Source organism: Rhododendron vialii, chromosome 12a (genome assembly GCF_030253575.1).
Source record: "Rhododendron vialii isolate Sample 1 chromosome 12a, ASM3025357v1".
In the NCBI taxonomy this organism is placed as follows: Eukaryota; Viridiplantae; Streptophyta; class Magnoliopsida; order Ericales; family Ericaceae; genus Rhododendron; species Rhododendron vialii.
Window position 1 is genome coordinate 13,289,817 of NC_080568.1, and position 23,378 is coordinate 13,313,194.

A 23,378-nucleotide genomic window follows, 5' to 3' on the forward strand; every position below is an offset into this window, starting at 1 on the left:
GACACCTAATGCGTACAAGTACAAGACACTTGTATGGTTTGTAAGTACGTGAAACTTAACAAATACAAGTATGAAACACTTGTATGGTATAAAGAGTACGAGACACTTGTATGGTTTGTAAAGTACGAGAAACTTAAAATTGTTGAATACGTGAAACTTAACAAAATACAAGTATGCAACACTTGTATGGTACAAAGAGTACGAGAAACTTAGAAAGTTTCTAAAGTACGTGAAACTTAGAAATGGCTTTAAAAGTACGAGAAACTTAGAAGTTTTTAAGTACGTGAAACTCAGAAAACGGTTTACAAGTACAGGAAATGATGTTTACAGGATTTTCTAAAGTACTAAACACTTATACACGAGCAAACATGTGATTAAAGGATCAAAAGTACGAAATACTTAGATAAATCTGTTTGCATCCGAACACATGCAAAAATAAAAGGAGCAGACCAAATTATATAGTTATGCCGCAAGGGGCCGAATACCTGTGTTATCAAAAGTGTTGATAGTACTGGTGCCTCACAGGGCCAATGCTTACGATCACGCAGGACCAGCCAAAATATTCCACATATTAAAGAGTTCATATACTTACCAATCAGTCCACATTCTAGACCTCTGGAACGTCTGTACTGATCTCGGTATCAGCACCATCTCCAACTGGATTCTCCTCCAGGATTATAGGTTCATTAGCTGTATCCTGGACAGGTGAACGTTCCATAGTAGCATCACGGGTATCTGTTGGGGTCTCCTCTCCAGCATTAGCAAAATCTTCGATCTGTTGCTCAATGTCGTCTTCAGGAATGCTTTGAGCACGGGTGCTTGGCAGATCATTGTCAACCCAGAAGGGTGAGTCCTCGGCAACCCCTAGTTTGGTAAGACATGCCTCCCAGCAAGCTGCCCAAATTTGATCTTGGATTGCCAGCATCTGTTCCACGTAATTGGTTGTTGCTGTGTCAAAACCTTTTTGGTAGCCTTCTTCAAAGGCTATCTTCTTTGTACCATCGATTTCAGATAAAGCCTGGCTAAGGTTACCCTCAGCAGTCTCGAGTTTGCCTTTTGTCCCTTCAAGTTCAGTTTTGGCTTTGTCTCTCTCTCTCGAGTGTGGAAATCATCTGCAGTTGCCTGGTGTTGTCTCTTAAAAGCCTATTGCGTTCTGGTTCAATCTCTTGTATTTTTTGACCCAGCATCATCATTTTTTGAATAAACTGGCAAGAAACTAGCAGTTGTTAGAAATCAAAAGCCTACCAGAAACACAACTATAAGTGAAGTTGTAAAGAAAGACCTATTACCTTGATTCCACTGACGAGACCAGTGGACACCAATCGATCATGATAGGATGCAGCCTCCTTCTGGACATCTACAGGTAGCATCAAGCCTTGTGCAAGCACTAGTGCAGTCTCAGAGGAACTAGTAATGTCCCCAATATGGACTGGTCGATCTCCCCTTACGAATTGTGGGGCCCATATTTGAGGAAGCATTTGGGAGTTTAGAGATGAAGGCTGATTGCCAGTTATGTCAGCCTGTCCGGCTGAATTACTCTGGTCCTTAGTCCTAGGACGTTTGTTCCGATTAGCATCTGTAGCCTCCTGGGAACTATCGTGTTCCCGAGGAGAGGTGGGGGATCGTGTCAAATTCCCCCTAGTTCGGCGAGGTGGTGGGGGAGCATGCCCGGTTGACCTCCCTCGACCTCGACCTCGTGCGGACATAGTAAGTAAAGAGCTTAGATTAAGGTGTTGACGGGTCATTGTACCTGGATTAGGAGGAGATGGAGAATAACCAGAAGAAGAGGATTGGCTAGTATCACGATTTGAGACCAGCTGTTCGGGCTGTTGTTGTTCAAAAACTAGTCCACGCGTAGATCTTCTAAGTCTCAAACGAGGAAGTGGCACGCCTTCTGAAATGGGAACTTCACCAGGTTGACCGGCAATAGTAACACTAGAAGTGAATCTCGAGTTCCTCGGCTGGGGAGCAGCTAAAGTGAAGGCAGCACTAGTACTTGAGTGGGCGAGTCTCCTGTCGATAACGCCTCTGTACGCGGGATCGTATCCCAGTAGAACGTCCGCGTTACGACCCCGACCAGCTGTTGAAGAGCCAGGTTCACCCGTGTATTTCAGAATTCGATTGATATCAACTGTTCGGACGTAGCTTGGTTCTCATCTGGGGCGCTTGTTGGCGTTGTCTGCTGCAAAACAAAAAGTCTAGCAAAGGTTAGCAAATGCAAACAAAAGCGGTAAAAGAGATCACGAATGAAATCAAAGTAAATTAAGAGCATACGTGGGTAGCCCCAAACATGGGGACAATGGAGGCCCACCACTTGGCCATCTTCCCCTATCGGCTCGAAAGCTCCGGTAACGTAGAGGAAGTCAATCTCGTGATCACGAGCAGAATCTGGCAAGTTTAGCACGAGACGCTTTTCTGCCCTCTTAACTTTAAAGTAATACGTATTGTATTTAGGGTTTAGTACAATGCTGTACCACCATTGAATGTCCCAAATTCCTAGCTGGGTCCCCAGAATCCTATTCAGAGCTACTACTCCCATTATCAGCCTAAAAACGTTTGTTGAAACTTGCATGGGGGTGAGACGGTACCAGTTCAGGATCTGGCGGAGTAATGGGTGAAGGGGAAATCGGACCCCACCCTCAACAATGGCCACAATAGGGATATACATTCTATCCCATGAGCCACCGTCCCTATCTACTCCCCAAGGGGCAAGTTCGAGGCCCACATTGTCTGGGACATTATACTCTGCCCTAAATGCTGCCATCGCAGTAGGAGTTTCATAAAGTTTCCTAAACTTACTAGGTTTAGGAAGGTTATCATTATCATCCACCATAGAGGTAATCAAAAGAAAGCTATAAAATCAGAAAAGGGTATGAACTAGCCCTAGAAACCAGCGGTTCTAAGATCTCAGAATGGAGTAAAAAATGAAGTAAGAACGAGGATCTTACAAAGATACTGTGAAGATTCCCTGGGATGCAATCGAATTTGCAGACGACGGCGATGGCGGATATGAGGCGGGATATTTTCGCCTGGTTTTAGAGAGAGAAAGAGAGGGTTCAAGTTTTGGTGAAAAATCCAAAAATATCCTCTTTGGGATTTAAGTGAAAGATACGGAGACGAAACGTCTCATCTCACACCGTTACTTAAAAAGTAACGGGAGAGTGGGATTGAACTGACGACATATTAACGTCGTTTAGACAAAGCGTCAGTTCACATTAAATGTAAAGCATACGAGACACGCCACGTGGAGTCATAGCCTCGAGATGGTATAATGACAAAGGCGCCAAAACCGTCAATAGCTATAAAGTACCATGTTAACATAGGACGCAAGGAGCTCGGCTCCAAGATGATTTTTTAGCTTTACCCATTGCCCCTCAACGGTGGCAACGAGCAAAAGCTGGGGAGCAATTGTAGGGAGGTATTCCCGAACAGATGAAGTAATAACCAAGCACGTGACACGAAGGATCACGGGTTAAAAGCAATGCAATTGATATCCGAACACATGGTACGTGGGACCATGGTTTGAATAAAGATAGGACAGTCGCCATGCAAGACGGTGTTCGGCGATATGGACCAGTGACATGAGAAGTCATTGGTCCAGGCAATCTGTTCGGCAACGAGATGGCCAAACAAGGAAAGAACTCCAATTTAATGTTGAAGTTCAGGGAACATTCTGGAAGAATCCAGAATGAATGGTATTCCGCTAAAGGATGAGATCCCGAGAATATAGGATCTGGGAAAGATACCCAATGGGAATGGGATGTTCGGCCAGTTATGGAAAAGAGTCCTAAAAGGACTAAGGTAATGAGTTGATAAAGCAAACGAGAATCCTTGATATCCTGTGTTTCCTATACGAGATGGGGATCTTAGGGCAACAGGGATGCTTGGGCAGCAAGCATAAGCAAATCTATAAATATAAGGTAAACCTAAAGGCAAAAGGTACGCAGTTTATTACGATCTAATCTCGTTCCTACTGATAATTAGGGTTTCTCTAAGTACGTGATACTAACTTAGGCATCGGAGGGCCTTTCTCCTTTGTTTTTTTAGCCTTTCCATGTCCTTTGGGCTTCCGTTGTCCCGCACACCCTCCGAAGTTACTTTTCATCATTCTTGGGATTTGATGATGGAGTGCCACATGGCCTCGAGTGTACGGATACCCTTAGAGTTGATCCATGGCATCAAAACACGCCTTATTCACGCGATTCACCTGAAAATGCCAAAAACACACCTTTCGTGCAATATCGTTTAAATCAAGCAAGTTATACACTTGTGTGTGACAAAAATGAGAGAGATTAGCCCTATTATTTACATTATAGAGGGCTTATCAGTTTTCAGTCTAGTGAGCGCTTTATTTATGCCTTAGTTTTTGCCTAAGCCGCCCTTGCAGGTTTTTGACCTAGCAGGCTGCTCTAATTTTTGCTTGGGTCTGCCCACCCTTGTAATTTTCGGCCCAACGAGCATCTCTCAAGGGAAGCTCATTGTCAAGTTCCTTGACAGAAAAGCGTGCTTTCATGCGCTGTGTGTCTGTCTTCTCCACTTTTACTTGCTCAGCCCCTCCCCTGGCCATGCTGATTCTATACTGCTTGATTTCACTCAACAGATTGGAAATCGTGTACGTTTTGCTAGTTTAGTGTTGGCAGAGACCATGATGGGTCTTGATGCAGTGAAGGATAACCTAACATCCCAGTTCTTAGGTAGTCCTTTGTTACTACAAGTTCGCTCTTTTACTTGTTTATTGCCAAGTTGTCTTCTCGCTCATCACTCTTTTGTTTTGATTCATGTGTTCTTACAATTCACAATTTTCCCTTATTTCCTAGGTATGGTTATTTGAGAAGCTGAGGGTATGGGATGCGCCGGAGCGACTTATAGTTCAGATCACTGCACGGAGTGTCGCGTGACTAGACAGTTTTCAACTGAGGCTGCTTGGAAGGCATGGATGGAGACTCGCAAGAGCGATCGGATTCAATGGGTTTGCCCCTGGTATAGTGTTGAGAGCATGATTGCAAGTACCATGAACCATTTTGGTGTAGCAGTGATTGGTATCACTCAAGTTACCTTCTATTTTCCTACTCTCTTTCAAAGACAATTTGGGGCTGAACAAGCCAAAGTTTTGGGTGATCCTAAGTATGCTGTTTCCAAGGCTCATGATGCCAACCTTCGTCGCAATGTGCTCCGTCTATGGCCGAATCGGGTGGTGCAAGATGTTGCTAAGAACTTTGCTAACAAGCTATCAGGTTTGTATAAGTGCTTGTTGGAGAAAGACCTTTTGGAAGCAAAAAGCGCGAAGAGAAGGAAAACCTAGAGATTTTGACAATTTGCTTTTGCTTTAAAAGACGTTCTTTGTTTGATTCTAGCCTTCGTAGATCAAGAATTGTTTGAGCTTGCTTTCCCTTTTCCTTTGGAAATAATAAAACATTGGTTGCTTTATTAAATGTCTTTGCCATAGCTTGATAGTGAATACGTCTTAGGATAGACCTAGAAATTCGGAAGTGATAGTGACAGTAGTGGCCGAATCTCAATCTGGAGACTGCCTACGTATCCTATGGAGGGAATTAGACGATAAACATAGTTCCATAAAGATTTGTTTTGTTTTTGTTTTTGGGTAGGGTTCACTTGAGTATTTTCTTCTCCTTTTATGCTTTTGATTTTGCCTAAATCGCCCTTGCAGGTTTTCAGTTTAGCGAGCGCTTTATTTATGCCTTAGTTTTTGTCTAAGCCGCCCTTGCGGGTTTTCGACCTAGCAGGCTGCTTTAATTTTTGCTTGGGTTCGCCCACCCTTGTGGTTTTCGACCCAACAAGCATCTCTTAGGGTAATACTTCCTCAGCTTGTCGATGTTGACTGGTGTTGCAAATTCCATCCCATCCAAGTCTGCGATGTATGCTGTTCCTCCAGACAGTTTGCGTTTGACAAAGTAGGGTCCTCCCCAATTTGGTCTAAACTTGCCCCTTGGATCCGAAATGTGGCGACGGATTGCTTTGAGCACCATATCCCCCACCTTAAGATCTCGTGGCTTCACCTTCTTACTGAATGCTCGTGCGATGCGGCGTTGATACCCTTGCACATGGTATAACGCCCTTAGTCTCCTTTCATCTAGCAATGCTAACTCCTCGTAGCGGTTTTGAACCCAGTCTTTTTCGATCATTCCAGTCTTAGCCAGAACCCTTAGCAAAAGTAACTCTAGTTCGATATTCAAGACAGCTTCCATCCCATAGACCAGGGAGTAAGGGGTAGCCCCAGTTGAAGTCCTTTCGGTCGTGCGATAGCTCCATAGTGCCAAAGGTAGCATTTCTGGCCAGTCTGTGTAGATGTAGGTAGTCTTTCGCAGAATCCTCTTGATGTTCTTGTTTGCAGCCTAAACTGCTCCATTAGTTTGAGGTCGATAAGTAGATGACCGATGAGTGGTTTTGAGGGTAGCATAAAAAGCTGCTTCCACCCATTTGGTGAAATAGTCAATGGCCACTAGAATGAACTGATGCTTGTATTTTCCCTTTGGATTTATTCTCCCAATGACATCTATCCCCCAGGTGGAGAATGGCCAAGGGGACGTCATATTATATAATTCCGTGGGGGGAACACGCATGCGATCAGCGTGAGTTTGGCATTTGTAGCATTGACGGACATAGTCAGCACAGTTGGCCTCCATTGTAGTCCAATAGTATCCCTGACGCAGGATTTTTTTTGCCATTGTTGCTCCATTCATGTGCGGCCCACACATTCCTTTGTGTATTTCCTCTATTACCTTACGGCTTTCTTCCATGGTGACGCAAAGTTGATTGGGGCCTAGGTGTGCTCTTCGATACGATGCTCCTCCAGAGACTACAAATCGGGTGGCAAACTTTCGCAGAGCCATCTTGTCCTTTGAGGTGGCTTCAGAGGGATACTCTCCTTCTTTTAGAAATTTCCACATGTCTTCGTACCATGGTTTCCCATCATTCTCACCTTCTTCAGTGAAGGTGCACTCGCATGCCGGTTTGACCTTCCGTTCAATCATGAGAGGCCGCATTGTGAATCCCAGAGGGATTTCTACCATAGAGGCTAGTGTTGCAAGTGCATCTGCAAACCTATTGCTCACTCGTGGAGTGTGTGTGAAGATGACTTAGTCAAATTGTGGAATTAGATCTTCCAGCACAAAATGGTATAGCTTTAGCGTGTCTTCCTTGACCTTTCAGTCTCCTCTCGCTTGGGACACCACCAGGTTTGAATCTCTAATGACTTCCACCCTTTTTGCCCTTAGTTCCGGGGCTGCCTCCATTCCAGCAATGCAGGCTTCGTACTCAGCTTGATTGTTGGTGACTTCAAACCTCAGTTTATATGACAGAGGGATATGAGAGTCGTATGGGGAAACTAGCAATACCCCTATGCCATATCCACGTTGGTTTGATGCTCCATCGAAGTAAAGCTGTTAGGTGTCATCCAAGAGACATAAAATGTCTTCGTCGGGGAACATGAAGTCTTCTACCTTAGCCTCTATCACGGGGTGATCTGCCAAGAATTCTGCCACAGCCCTTCCTTTTACTGATTTCCTTGTCATGTATTTGAGGTCGAATTCTACTAACAGCAATAACCACCTAGCTAGCTTTTCGATAAGTGCTAGCTTCTCGAAAAAATATTTGATTGGGTCTAAACGAGAAACCAGCACTACTGGATGTGCTAGTAGGTAGTGCCTTAGTTTCATTGTAGCCCATACTAGCCCCCAGCAGGTTTTCTCCAGGGGAGTGTACCTTGTTTCATAGTCTGTCATTTTCTTGCTAAGGTAGTATATGGCGCACTCTACTTTGGCGTTGTTTTCTTGTGCTAGCATACATCCCATGGATGTGTCCGTCACTGAGAGATACAGAATTAGTGGTTTCCCAAGGATGGGTGGTGATAATACATGTGGATTTTGAAGATACTCTTTGATTGCTTCAAATGCTTGTTGGCAGTCTTGATTCCACTCAAAGTTAGTACCTTTCTTCAAAAGCTTGAAGAGGGGTTCGTAGATAGCTGTACGTTTGGAAATGAACCTGCTGATGAACTGTACTTTCCCCAGAAAGCTCCTTACTTCTTTTTCTGTCTTTGGTGGTGATATCTGTACGATAGCCTGTATCTTGGAAGGGTCCACTTCGATTCCTCTTTGAGTGATAAGAAATCCTAGCATTTTTCCAGCAGTTACCCCCAAAGTGCATTTTTGAGGATTAAGACGTAACTTGTATTGCCTAATCCTCTCAAAGAATTTTTGAAGTGCTTCATAGTGTCTTTCCCTTTCCTTCAACTTGACTATCATATTGTCGACATATACCTCTACTTCTTCGTGCATCATGTCGCGTAGCAGTGTTGTCGCCATCCTTTGGTAAGTGGCTCCAGCGTTCTTCAACCCGAATGGCATCACTCGGTAGCAGTAGGTTCCCCATGGCGTGGTGAAGGTGGTCTTCTCTCTGTCCTCATGGGACATCATAATCTGATTATACCCAGAAAACTAAGACGTATGCGCCCTGAAAGATAGCAATGCATGCCCTACGGTGTTATCCACTAGTTCATCTATGTGTGGTAATGGAAAGTCATCCTTCGGACTGGCCTTGTTGAGATTACGGAAATCTACACATACCTTGATTCCCCCAGTTTTCTTTGGTACTGGAACGATGTTGGCTACCCACTGAGGATATTCGGTGACTATGAGAAAACCGAAGTTGATTTGCTTCGTGACTTTTTCTTTTATCTTTAAGACCCAATCAGGGCACATACGTCTTAGCTTTTGTTTAACTGGGTTTGCATAAGGATGGAGAGGAATTTTGTGCTGAACAATTTCAGGGTCTATTCCAGGCATGTCCTCGTAAGTCCAGGCAAAAACATCTTTGTATTCTTTTAGCAAAAAGATTAGTTTTCACTCTCATGAGAAGATAGTGTTGCACCAATTTTAACCAATTTGGGCTTGCTTTCAAAGCCTATGTTTGCTGTGATTATTTCCTCATAAAAAGGTTTGGCCTGCCTCTCTTCTTCTCTCTTGATGAATTCTAGAATTTTTTTTGGAATTTCTTCCTCAAAAATTAGATTATTGGAATTCGTACAGTTAATCGTAGACAAAGTGAAATACTCTAAATCTTCCTTCTCATTGCTAAAATTGTCAAAAGACATTTCAGAGTCAAACTTAAAATAAATGTTATGCCTTGGTACTTTGACCAGGTTTTTCTCACCAAACTCGGTAGTTTGAAAAGATGAAACACTAGACTCGGACTGGGTTGACTCGGAGTCAGAATCAGAATCAAAACTAGGATCGGAGTTAGCATTTTTTATTTTGTATTTTAGAGTGTGTTCCACGGTCCAGTTAGGGTAAGCCTCTTTTTCAGCATCCACAATCAGCTCAGAGCAGACTTTTTCATCACTAAGGTTGATCATCAGCACCTCACTGTCATCTTGATTCGCACTTTCATCATTGTCACCCTGCAAGTCTTGGAGGGCCATTTGGTTTGCTATTGTCGTTATCTCCTTCAGTTGAGCTTCAATCTCTGCTTTGTCGCTGTTGTCGACTCTTCGTGTGCCAACAAATCCCCATCAATTACCAAAGCCATCCGTGATGGGGTGGATCACCCTTATATCATTGTTGGTGACCCCCTCATCAAAGAGTAGGTTTAGTGATATTTTGTCTATTGGATCATTGTCAACAGACTCCTCTTCCTTTGTTTCTTCAGTTTCAGAGTTATCGACCTCATCGACTCACCAATAGTCGTCGGTAGGTGCATGAGGATCATAGAAATAGACTGGGACTCTGCGAAGCCCTTCCTCTTCAATTATGCCTTCAACTTTTTCCTCATAGATTGTTCTTACGAACATGACATGATCGTCTTCAATGATAGTTACCATAGGTTTTGGTTGATCCACCGGAGTGATGTATTCGGATGGGTCAAAATTCTTGGCAGTAGAGTGGAGTGGGCCAAATAGCTTGGTGACAACTTGAAAGTGCGAATCGAGCATGAATAGTGATGCGGGCATTTTTACCTAAAATTTATTTTTAGTTAGATTGGTTTAACTTACCCTTTTCTGTTTGGTTTTAAGAGGCCCCTAAGGTTTAACCTGCAAAAGAAAACTTTACAACATACATATATACAATGGGTGTGAGGAAGAACTTTTTACAAACAAATGCAAGTAGGTTCTTAGCCTGTAGGTTCCTATCTTATTTTGATAAGTTCTATGGCTTTCTAATACATGTAAGGTTTGGGTAGTCTCAGGAGTGCTCTATTGTCAAAGGGCACCAGTCCTTTCGCCAGTCCATTATAGGCGGTGATCGGGTGATTTCCTTTCTGATATACCACTAGGTACAAGTGATTGTGGAGTTTGCTGGAACCCCTAACATAGCCTTTGATATGCCAGGGTATTAGGTGAACTCAATGAGGTTGCCTGCTTGATGCATATGATAAATGAATTAAATAAAGCATGTATTAGTCCTATGTTGAACTTTTTGGTCATAGCTCTCAAATCCCCAGAGGAGTCGCTAAAAACTGTAGACACCTCCCGAAAGCGGGGCATCGCCATACAGATTTATCATCGCTGTTTGTTTGGTTGTTTGCTTCATAAACCAAGATCGTGGATATTCCCATGGCTAGGAACATCGCCACACGATAGCGGCTATCATCAAAAGAGAGTCACCACTTAGTTTATAAAAACTAGGAAAAATTGATAGAGATTCCGGGTATGGGAGCCAAAAGTACATTAAAGAGAAGGTGTTAGGCACCCCTTTCTGCCCAATCGTGAGACTGGCCCATAGTTGTTTAACATATGATTAATTCATGTTTTATTAATTCTAAACACATAAACTGATTAATTAGCCTTTAAACAATTAATGGTGAGCCAGAACGATAAGCAAATCATGCATCAAAAAGCAGATAAAACAAACTGTCCCAAGGAGATGGATCTCGCGGCCGGTGAATGGATGTCACGGCTGAGAGATCCTCTTGGTTTGATATACCGGCCGATGGATCGAAGATCCAACCGATGTTCTTCCTCACACCTGACTTTACGACTAGCAGAAGATCAAAATGCTATGATTATAGTACAAAAACGTAAAAGAGATCAAACCATAGGCCTCTGGGCCTCACCACCTTGATCCCTCAGTTGCTTGATTGCTTTTGATTGAGTGTGATTGACTGATTTTGCTCCTCGCAACCCTATGTTTAGGGTTTGAACTTCAGGGTTTGATCATCGGATTAGCGGTTGCCTTTGAAAAGTTAGGGCTTTTGTAGTGGGGAGTTTAGAGAGTATAATGGCAGAATTTCATGGCTAGAGAGGGTGTATTCTGTATAAAATTTCAGAACCCAAAGGCCCCTTTATATAGGCAATTGATGACTCACTTCGGCTAGTCAAATGGCATGAATCAAATAGGAATTCTAGGGTTTAAAGACCTCTAAACGTAATCTACTGTGTGGCCTGAACGCATCGGAAAAAGGCTGCTAGGGTTTTGTGATCGGATCAAACGATTGACATGACGTTTCAGAATCTGGAAAATAGACGATTTGGCAGCCGAGCAATAGATCTGGCGGTCGAGGAAATGATGTTGCGGCCGAGGAATGGATCTGGCGGCCGATTAATCAATCTCTCAAGGAGATTTTCAAGTAACAAGCTTCACAGGTGAAGAAATGATGTTGAGGCCGTGAGATCAATGTTACGGCTGATAGAAAGATTCTCATAGGATTCTGTATTTTTGTCTGAAAGGCTATTTGGCTCTGGATTGGGTCCTCTAAGTGGCTAGAAGTTCTCACCTTAAGTCCTAAGGTTCACGAGAAGTCAATCAACAATCATTGTATCCATATCATCATAAAGATGTTCCCGGTGAGACTTGAAATAATTGTTAGGTCAAATTGGGGTGTCTACAAGGTCAAATCAGGTGAAGTGGAAAAAATGCAGGAATTTTCCAGCCCAGTACCGGTATTGTGAATTGGCCAATACCGGTATCCACTTGGCATAACTTTTGGGAATTGTTTTCAGCAAGCCAGTACCGGTACTGTGAATTTCCCAGTACCGGTACCCGATCGGCAGAAATTTAAAAAATTAGGTCGGTTCTTTTCTCTCTTCTACTCCACTATATAAACCAAACCCTTTTCATATCACACCCCCACAACCTAGAAAACGGCAACCCTAACCCCTCTTCTTGGGTTCTCTCACAAAAACAACCAAAATCTTCCATAAACCTCCATCAAACTTCAAAATATCACTCAATCTTAAAGATGCATGGCCAAAATCAAGGGTTTCAAGGTCGGGTCTCCTTTTCCATGTCCGAAATTCCCCCATTGATGAGGTAAGTAAAAAATTCTCTCTCTTTTTACCTATTCCGAATTTTTCCATACCCCTTACCAATCTCTACTCCCTAACTCTTCTAAAACTACCTACCATATACCCACACCCCTAAAAATCCGAAAATCACCCAAAACCCTAACCCCGAATTTCTGACATTTTGTTGGTTCACATTATGGTACGGGCTCAATGCGTGTTGAAAGCTCTACGTTCTTTTGATTTTCGGGGCTGCCTGTTTTAGTTGCTACATGTGTGGACTAATTTTGGGAATTCAATATAGTGCTGCTTTTTTGATTAGTGCCTTTAATGGGTTGCTTCGTTGGAGAAATTATTGCTTTTGAATCTGCTGGTTTTGCTATGTGTGTGGGTTGATTTGTGCTGCAGTTTCCATGCTTTGCTAGAAGTCATGGGGTTACTCTGTTGCTGCTCTGTTTTTGTGTGTTGATAATTGAAATAGAAGGTCCAAGAAACTAATGGGGGATGCGATTAGGGGAACCCATAGCGATACCGGTAAATCATTCACTATGAGACGAGCGGACCCAGAGAAAATTGCCGAGCGGCCAGATAGGGATGATGAGGAGAATAGGAAAAAAAAAAGAGAGAAAAAAGATGAGGAGAAAAAGAAATAGGAGAAGAAGTTGATAGGTCAGAACTTTACTTGTGAGCGTCAAGTGGACCGCACTAAAATGTGGACTCATCCAATCATTGATATCATTAACCAACAAGGTTTGCACTTCTTTTTCGATCCAATCAAAGGCTATAAACCAAAGTTGGTATTTGATTTTTATGCTAATATGGATGTGGATGAGCTCAAGAGAAAATAAAGTCCCACTTGGGGAAGAAAAGCGTGCTTATGACCCCTACTATCATAGCCAAATATTTGAAGAACTACCAACATCCCCATTTCCATTCTATCACTTACCCTAGCAAAGGATGGGCAAAGACAGAGGAGGAAATTCAAAATGCTCTTACCGATAAACCACTAAAAGATGACTGTTTTGTCCATGGTAGATTGTTTGAGAAATACCAGGCTATCAATAAGGTGGTACACTATAACCTTTTTCCCCATGGGTCTGAGAAGAGACCACACAAGGAGGATGGGGAGGTGATTTTTGTGTTTGGTTCTAGTGAGGAGGTGGTCGATTGGGCTTTGTTTATTTGGAAGGAGATGGTGAAGTTTAGACAGCGGTTGGGTCCGTCAAAGCCTAATATTCCTTTTCAGGCTATGGTGACCGCTATTTGCGAGGATCAAGGAGTATTAGTTCCAGAAAGGTTCTTTCTCGGAACTCCCGGTCCTATTACGGGTGGCTCATTGGAGAAGAGCAAGTCACTTTCTCAGCCACCTCTCCCCGACAGCTTTGGTTTCCCTATGCCTACTACTAGGACTCAATCCGGGAGGATTGAGAAATATATGAGAATTATGGCTACTCAACTGTAGTTAGTGCAAGCTAAGCAAAAGAAGCTTGAGACTCAGATGCGTCGAACGAGGAGGGACGTCTCAGTGATTAAGAGAAGGATGTTATGGATAGTGGCAAGATGTGGGAGAGAGGGTGACGTGTATGTTCCTACTGAGGCGGATATGAGGGAGTCCACTCCCGAGGAAGCTGAGGGAGTGCAAGTTGCTGACACGAGTGGTGGCGGTGGCGAGTCAAGTGCCCGAATGAGTGTAAAAGAGCTTGTGGTAGAGGAGGGGAATGAAGAAGATGAGGATGAGGACTATAGTCGGTGGTAGTAGTGTTAGGAAATCCCTTTACTTGTTTGGAGTGTATGGTGGTTGACATCCCACCTTTTATCTTATGTTTTTATTGTCTTAGTTAGTTGTTCTTTAATTCGTTCATTTGCAAGTTTTTGTTGTGGCCGGCATGTGGCCTTTGACTTGGTAGTTTGAGTTGGTGGTGGCCAAAGGTAGTTAAACCAAGCTAGTATATGGCCGCCACCCATTTTGCTAACCGTTCTTTTGTTAAACCAAGGTCATTATAAGCTTTAAAGCCCTTAGTTGATCTTTCGTACGTTTTGATTCAATTTTTGATTGTTGGCATGCTTAAATTGTGGCATATTTCCTTTCGGAATCAAAGTTTTCGGCTTGTAGTTATGTGTTCTTTCTAATAGTGCTCTCCTCATATTAAGGCATGGCATTTTTGATTCACCGCACCTAATTTCGAGCAAGTTATGTGTTCTTTCTAATAGTGCTCTCCTCATATTAAGGCATGGCATTTTTGATTCACCGCACCTAATTTCGAGCACCTTTTTGTGGGATATGGTTGCTTTTGTATAAAAGGTAGCTAGAAGCGTCGTATCCATCTTTTGATTTTGGATACACCTGTTCAATGCTTGTTTCCTACTTGCTTAGTATTTAGTTGCTCATCTAGTTCTTGCTGCGAGCTGTTATGGAATAAACGGTTTGTTTTTTTTTGAACTCTTGCAAGTTAGGTATGTTGGAGCATGAGCCGTAGTTGTTTTGTAGGAAGGATTGCTAGGCTTTTCTTTAGTTTTTGTTGTAGCATTGCTAGGGGCTAGCAACGATCAAGTTGCAGGGTGTGATAAGTGTCCAAGTGTAGACACCTCCCAAGCGGAGCATCGCCATACAGATTGATCATTGTTTGTTTGTTTGTTTGTTTGCTTCAGAAACCAAGATCATGGATATTCCTATGGCTAGGAACATCATCACATAATAGCGGTTATCATCAAAATAGAGTCGCCACCTAGTTTATGAAAACTAGGAAAAACAAATAGAGATTACGGGTACGAGAGCCCAAAGTACAATAAAGGGAATGTGTTAGGCACCCCTCTTTGCCCAGTTATGAGACTGGCCCATAATTAATCGACCTAAGATTAATACATGCTTTGTTTAATTCTAAACAAGTAATTTGTTTTTATTAGCCTTTAACAGTAGGTAAGGTGAGCCAGTACGGTAATTGAAAGCATGCATACATATTCTACGAGGGAAATTCAAACCAACCGTAGTTCGGGGGCAATAAAGAAAAATAAAAGTTTAGAGGGTTAGAGACAAAAGGAGTACCTTCAGGCTTTAAAAGCCGTAGTGCAACGTACCTGGGCTATGCCAGGATTTTGGCGGAGAGTAGTTGAAGGAGCGCAAGGCTACTAGGGGAATTTTTGCGGAGAGCATCTTTAGAATTTTTGGGTAGATCAATACACAGCGGGTGAGTCGTTTGCTTTTCATGATCATCCTTACTTTGACTGAGGGGAGCTCGGTAGAGTAGCCTTTCCTTGCGAATGAGCTTGATGGAATAGATGTAATTGGGGTGGAATCCAAACCATCTTTTAGAGATGATCGGACGCCAGTTTTGAGATATGGGGAGCAGGAGGCCAGTAACTAGAGCACGGAGCTTGAGATGAGAGAACCGAGGCGCGGAACCGATTGCAGTCATATGGCTAGAGTCTGAGGGTTAGAGCTGTGAGCTTGAGGTAATAGAACTGAGGCGTAGAGCCGTTGCAGTCTGAAGGTCTGTGCATAAAGCTTTCCATCATAAATTTTGGCGTAGAGCCAGAGGATCGAGGCACTGGACCGATCAATAAAACCGAGGTGTAGAGTCGGTTGATTGCAGGACTGACCTGCTTCATGAGAGTGAGAGAGATGCAAAACATAGTATGTGTGATGATGATGATAATGATGGTTAGATGTGATAATAGATATGATGATGCAGACTTTATGTGAATGGTAATGCAATATGTGCACGGTCCCGTTCGTGTGTGTTTGATTTAAGCGTAGAGCTTCTTTCAAGTTCTGGTCTTGAGCATTCAGAGCATAGAGCTCAAGCATTCGGAGGGTAGAATCCAAGCATTCAAAGTACAGGCTTCGAGCATCCAGTACGTAGTGGTTGGGCATTCAAGCATAGAGCTTGAGCATTCAAGTGTCGAACTCGAGCATCTAGTACATAGTGGTTGGGCATTCGAAGAGCTTCGAGCATTCAAAGTGTTGGACTTTGAGCATTCAAGCATAGAGCTTGAGAACAGATGATATCTTGGTGGATGTTGGCGTAGAGCATGTTGAGATAGTAGGCGTAGAGCCGCTGAGATAGTGGGCTTAGAGCCACTAAGTAGTGGACGTAGAGCCGCTGAGTAGTGGGCGTGGAGCCACTGAGATGGTGGGCTTGGAGCTGCTGAGATAATGCGCACGGAGCTGCTCAATATAGAGCTGCTGGGTGATAGTGAGCACAGGCATAAAGCTGTTGAGTGAGCGAGCGTAGAGCTGCTGAATGACTTTGATAGTAGTGGGTATGAGGTGATAAGCTTATGGGCGTAGAGCTGCTGGATAGTTTGATCATGGAGCTGCTATTAGCGAGCATAGAGCTGCTGAGATGGTGAATAAAGAGATAATGACCACAGGGCTATGGTGTTTGTGAAGCTTGTATGGAGTATGGAGTGAGCATAAAATTGCGAGGATGGCGAGCATAGAGCTGCTGAGTGATAATGAACATAGGTATAGAGCCGTTGAGATGATTAGCTTGGGGCAATGAGTCATTGCGTGAATAAGCATAGAGCTGTGGAGCTACTAAGATGGAGCTGCTGCGAGACTTGAGCACGAGGCTGTTGAATGAGCATAGAGTTGCTGAGTGAGTACGGGCGTAAAGCCGCTGGATGTATGGGTATAAGCGTAGCCTAAACGTGAGAGTGGGGATTGCTGAATGGCTGTTTGGGTGACGGTGAACATGAGCACAGAGTCGCTTGATTTTTTGAGGCTGTTGTTTTAATGGATAAGGAGATGTTGAGATGGGTGAGCTTAGAGCTGTTGATGGTGATAATGGAATTGCTGAAGTTGAGGAACTTGAAGCAGTGAGCTTATGGGCGTGGAGCCGTTGAGTAGCTCGATGGTAGTGAGTATTGAACTAATGAGAGATGGTGAGCATAGGACTGTTGAGGTAATGAGGCAAGGTACGAAATTGCTAGATGATTTGGTAGCTTGATGGTGGTGAGTAAGCATAGAGCTGTCGATCGTAAAGTTGCTAAACGGTGGTGAGTATGAAGAGGAGAGCGCAGAGCTGACGAGTAGTGATAATGAGCGGAGGGTTGCCGAGTGATAGTGAACATAGGCTGTAATGGCTGTCATACTTCTGGAGTGCAGTAATTGGGGTACAGAACCTGAGTACGAGGTGTTGAGGATCCTTGGGAGCAAGAGCTCGGAGTTCAATGATCCTTGACGGTCAAGTGACCGGTAATTTTGAGCTTGCAGTTACGGAAAGAGAGCTTTTTAGGAAATGGGGGCTTAATAGTTGTGCTTAACATTCTTCATGCTTGGGCATGCCCCCGAGGCTAGTTTTGATCATTCTTCGTCATTGATTTTGTTGGTCGAGGACCCAAATTTTATAATTGCTTGAGTTGGTGTGCTGAGCAAAATCTGATGCTGCTGTAGGAAATAGATTGGAAGGCCAGGATATCGATCTCGCGGCCGAAGAATCGATATCTCAGTCGAGGAATCGAAGTCTCGGCCGTGAGAAAGCCAAAAGTCAGAAAATCGATTTAAGTTCGGTTTAATCGATTTCACGAGTCATTTTTTTTTTCTCTCTTCTCTCATCCGAGACCTCTCTGTCCCTCGTTTCCAGTCGCCGTTGCCGTTGGTCACCACCACCGTCGCCGTTGCTTGCTTTCTCTCTTGCCTCAAACGTTATGGTCACGCCAAATTCCGATACCGTCAATTTACCGCCATCCTCCTCTATAGACGTTCCATCATCTGTTGCAGGTTCTTCCTCGCACCCTCCATGCAGGTGTGAGTATCCTTCTTCCGACGAGGAGGCGATTGAGGAGCTTGGTCCGTTCGACGCTATTATCAACATTCTTCCTTCACGTAGGTTGGGTTCTGGCGAATTCTTGTAGTACCGCCCTCCTGTTGGTGGCCCAAAGGCCGAGATAGTTCGTAGAGAGTCTAAGCAGCACCTGAGCGTTCTCAATGTTCTAGTAAGCTTTCTTAATCCCTGAAAATCAAAAAGTTTACTTTTGTTAACTCGTAGTTATGATGCGTATGATTTAAGATGAATTTTTTATTTGCGGGACGAAATCCCTTTTAGCCAAGGGCATGAATGAGAGGGACTCATAGTAGGGTCAAAATTTGAAAAGATTAGAATATTTATGCCCCCTATTTAGGCAATGCATGCTTTCTAGATGCCAACTTGAAGCCCCTAGCTTTTCATTTATTTATGCAATCATGAGTTTAACTCCCTTTTTGGTAAAACTTTGCAAAGAAGTAAGAGATTGGAGGCTCGCGGTGGAGGTAAGGAGGTGCACAAGTGGTTCTTGACGTTGTCAGAACAGGTCCGGGAGTTGGTGCGTGCTGCAGGCTTTGAGGCGTTTGCTTTGGGCCTCAACCTTCCAAAGATCGATTGGTCGCTGATGACCTCGCTGGTTGAGAGATGGTGGGATACCACCAATACATTCCACTTCCCCTCAGTTGGTGAGATGACGATCACGCCGGGTGATTTTTCCCTTCTGACTGGTTTGCGGGTAGATGGGACCTCTCTTCGAATTGATCCCCAGCTTTGGCAATGGGAGGGGGCTTTGGAGTGGTTCTTAGGCAAGGTGCCTCCTTTTCACTCTTGAGGTCATCTCGACATCTCTTGGCTAAGCAAGACTTTTGTGAAGGCCGACATCCTTACTCAGGTGAGCATTGAATAGTTGACACGGGCTTTCCTTCTCTACCTCCTCGGGCAGACATTGTTTCCCAACAAGGATAGCTCAGTGCACGTACAATTTTTGGCCCTTTTGCAGTATTTGAAGGCTACTCGGGAGTTCGATTGGGGGGCATCTGCTTTGGCCACTTTGTATGGCAACCTTGGAGCTTGTTCGCGGTACAAGAGTTTCATCATCGGCGGTCACTACAGAGTGGTCGAGGTATACCTTTCTTCCCTTTCCTTCTTTCTCGTTTTGATTTGCTTTGGTATTGAGTCATGCTTTATTAATCCATCTTTCAGCTCTGGGCTTTTGAGCATCTCCTTCAGTTTTCGACTAATACCAAGCATGAGGATGCGAACTGTATACCTCGTTACGAGCGATGGTTGGTGGGCCAACGGAAGCCACGGTCAACAGTTTTGAGCCTTTTTGAGTGGCGACGGGTTTTGGACCGGTTGACAATCGATCAGGTACCTCTCTTTTCTCCTTGTATTCTTTGTCTTTAGATTTCCATATCCTTGTGTTGTGGCTGATTTAGCCTCATCTGCAGGTACGTTTTGACCCTTGGAGCGACGTACCAGAGGACGTCCCTCTTGCGCGTTCTAGGGTTCTAGACCGTACTCCTAGCTTGCTCGAGGGCCCCTTTTGCTGAGCTTGGTATCTGGGAGATCGGGTGGCTAGTCAGTGGCACCCACGCGCTGAGGCTCTCCAGTTCGTTCCTCCTCCTCCTCCTCCAGTGTTGATGAGATCTACTTCCTCAATGTCTAAGAAAGACTTGAGGAATTCTCGGATTAGAGACTGGGCAAGCTTGCTTCGTCAGGTGGGAGACTATCCGGAGTATTGTCGCCTCTACTTGACTCCGCCTGTCATTCCTCCTGTTGCTTCCGTTTGGCCACGGCCCCTTTCTTTCGTTTCCTTCCATTCTACTGACGGAGAGGAGGAGCGTTTGGCACTTACTCCTTATTCGACTCAGCTTTACACACTGCCAGCCGGAGCTTCGCAGGTACTATTTGCTTCTAGTTCCTCCTTGCTTTATCATTGTGTTCTGCGTTGTGATGTTTGACTATCCCACAGGTGCCTGCTGAGATAGTGCAGGAATGACTTCATGCCTTTCAGAGTGCGGAAGCTTTGGTTCGGAGGCAGTGCCGTCAAATCCTCGAGGTATGATTTTTCCATACATTTTCTTTGCTTTGTTTCCTCTCTTGAATCTGAGTGCTTGTATTCTCTTTCTTGCTGCTTGAGACTGAGCGAGCACCGACTGGGGAGTATGGGGACTAGTGAGCAATCCCCATCTTTGTCTCAGAGACTGTCTCGGAGGCCCCGTCATGATTAGCCTTTAGGATTTTCTCTTTTCTTTCCTGTTCATAGTTAGTAAAAAGACAGGCAGAAATTGTATTTACGTAGTGAAAGCAACCACAGTGAAGATTTCGTAATCTAGCTTTTTGTTCATGAAATGAGAAATGCCCCTAAATGTTTTAAGATTACATGCGAAAGTCAGAACATGGCTTTTTGAACAAGTATTGCTGTTTCCTGGATAAATAACCAGAGTTTGAAAACATATAGTAATCTGTGTGAAATTAAATACTGGCCGAGGAAATTATTATACAGCTGAAGAATCGATGTTGCGGCCGATGTATCCATTCTTCGCCCATTACTTCCATTTTTTCAAAGGAAGCTAGATTTTGTTTTAGCCAAGTGGCATCCTCTTTTCCTCTTCCTTCTTATGCTTGGTTTTGACTTACACCTTGCTTTTGTCATGTCCTATAGCCTTATTGCCAAATTTGAGAATCTTTGAGATATTCGATTTATTGTGTCAATGACTCTCGAGTCAAAGGGGATGAACGATAGTTTTTGTGTCTTTTGCTGTTATCAATTCCTCGAGAAAGCATACTCATTTTTTGCGAGCTCAATACGCAGAGTTAGCTATGTTTATCATTGAGTACAAATCTCTTGATGTCTTTCCTTCTTTCCAAATGTTTGGGCTGCATCTCAATGTGAGATTGCCTACGTATACCAATCAGGCATTTTACGTAGTTCCAAAAATCATAACCTTTGAGGTTGGGTTTCCACTCTTGGTTTTTATTCTCACGTGCTCTAAATTTTGCCTAGGTTACTTGATAGAGGTTGAGTCCTTAGCAAGCCTTTCTTCAAATGCCTTAACTTTTGCCTAGGTTGTGCTTTTGCAGTTTCTTGTCCTAGTAGGCTTTGCTCTTACGTTTTCTTGGGTGCTTAGGTTACCCAACAAGCATTTCTCATAAGAGGGTTTATGTATTTTGGAGAGGAATTTGGTCGAGATGATTTCTTGGATCTCCTTCGTGTTTGTACTTTCATGATGGGCAAGCTAACTCTTAGTGTTCTTGCAGAGATAACATCTTCTTTTCTAAGTTTTGACAAGAACCTAGTTTCTTAAGCAACTAAAACTCATCCCTACTTTCCCTTTTGTCATTGAAACAAAGACTTGATTCCTTGAAGTTTCCTTTGTCTGGCAAAGAGATGTAGACACCACCCCAATTTGGCCTAACGATTATTTCAAGTCCCATTGGGGACCATCCCGATGATGAATAGATACATTGATTACTAGTTGACTTCTCGTAAACCCATGGATTTTTTGTGAATACTTTTAGCCACTTAAAAGACTCAATTCAGAGTCAAATAGCCTTTCAGACAGAAATACAGAATCCTAGGAAGATACATCTTTTTGCCGTAAGATCTATCACACGACCCCAACTTCATTCTTTCACCAGTGAAACATGTTGTTTGAAAGAGATTGATTCCTCGGCCACCAGATCCATTCCTCGGCCACCAGATCCATTCTTCGATTGCCAAATCCGTTCCTCGGCCACCAGATCCATTCTTCGACCACATGATCCATTCCTCGACCGCCAGATCCATTCCTCAGCCCCTAAATCCATTCCTCGGCTGCCAGATCGTCTTTTTCCAGAATTCTGGAATGTTCTATCATTCATTTGATCAACGCACCAAAACCCTAGCAGCCTTTTTCCGATTCTTCAGGGCTACGAAAAGAGATTCAAGCAGAGATCTTCTTAACCCTATACTACCTTATTAATTCACACCATTTGACTGGCCGGAGTGCGTCATCCCATGCCTATATAAAGAGGGCTTAAGGTTCCGAAATTATCAATACGATTAACCCTTTCTAGCCATGAAATTTTGCAGAAACACTCTCTCATATCTCCCCTACAAAAGCCCTAACTTTCCGAAGGCAACCGCAATCCGACGATCAAACCCTTGAAGTACAAACCCTAACCCTAAGGTTTCGAGAAGCAAATCAGTCAATCACTCTCAATTCGAAGCAATCAAGCAATTGAGGGATCAAGGTGGTGAGGCCCAAGGGCCTATGTTTTGATCTTTTCATGTTTTTACACTGTAATCATAGCATTTTGATTTTCTGTTAATTATTTGTTCTGGTGTGAGGAAGAACATCGGCTGGCACATCAATCCTTCGATTGATACATCGATCCAGTGGGATTCTATAGGTGGACAAATTCAAGTAGTGCTCTGAACAACACTGGAATGCAACGGCTTCACGTGCCTCTTGACCGGAACCCTAGATTGTCAATGAAACCCTTATCCTGCAAAACAGATAAGGAGTGAGTGCACATTTGCCTCTCGTGGCAAAGGCCCTCCGATGCCTTTGTTAGTATTTTGTACTAATGGAACCCTAATTATCAGTAGGTAAATATCGAATAATGCAATGTATTGCGTACCTTTTACCTCTAGGTTTACCTCATATTTATAGGTTTTATGGATGCTTGCTGCCCAAGTATCCATATTGCCCTAGGTTTCCTACCTCGTATAGGAAAACTAAGATCTCTTGGATTCTCGTTCCCTTATCAGTTTATTTCCTTAATCCTTGTAGGACTCTTTCCATAACAAGCCGAACATCCCATACTCGTTGGGTATCTTTCTTAGATCCTATATTTTTGGGATCTCATCCCTTAACGGAATACCAGTGATTCTGGACCCTTCTAGAATGTTCCCTCTAATAGGACTTCTCTCTTTGTTCGGCCATCTTATGGCCGAACAGACGGCCTGGACCAGTTACTTCACATGTAACTGGTCCTTTAGAAATGATTTGGACCAGTTCCTTTCTAAGGAGCTCTTCTCCTGTTCGGCTCTCTCTTTGCCGAACAAGATACCTGAACAGTGGCATCACATGTCACTTTCCTTGTATTTGGTCCAATAACGTCTCGTGTTACTGCACCGGGAATCGTACAACCTCTCTGGACCATTGACTTCTCATATCGCTGGTCCATAGTGCGTTGACCTTTTCTTTCACCGTGCTCGGGCTCGTTTTTGACCTGTTCGGGAATACCTCCCTACAATTGCTCCCCAGCTTTACTTGTTTATATTTTACTCAGATAACGAGTAAAGCTCTTTTACCGAGCAAATTCATTTTGTCCCTGCACCCTATTTCATATATTGGTGCATTGTTTCATCATTTTGCTAAGGCGAAAACATCTTTTCGTTTGGC

The 23,378-nt window shown here is 43.6% G+C and overlaps 1 protein-coding gene across 1 annotated transcript; it reads right to left on the minus strand.

Moving 5' to 3' along the window:
• Positions 1–7,166: 7,166 nt before the first annotated feature.
• LOC131309457 (uncharacterized) lies at positions 7,167–9,967 on the minus strand. Its single transcript, XM_058336088.1, has 5 exons — positions 9,696–9,967; positions 9,046–9,494; positions 8,586–8,830; positions 7,461–8,438; positions 7,167–7,400 (listed from the first exon to the last, which is right to left on the minus strand). The coding sequence occupies exons 1-5, from the start codon at positions 9,965–9,967 to the stop codon at positions 7,167–7,169; spliced, it is 2,178 nt and encodes a 725-aa protein (XP_058192071.1).
• Positions 9,968–23,378: the final 13,411 nt, after the last annotated feature.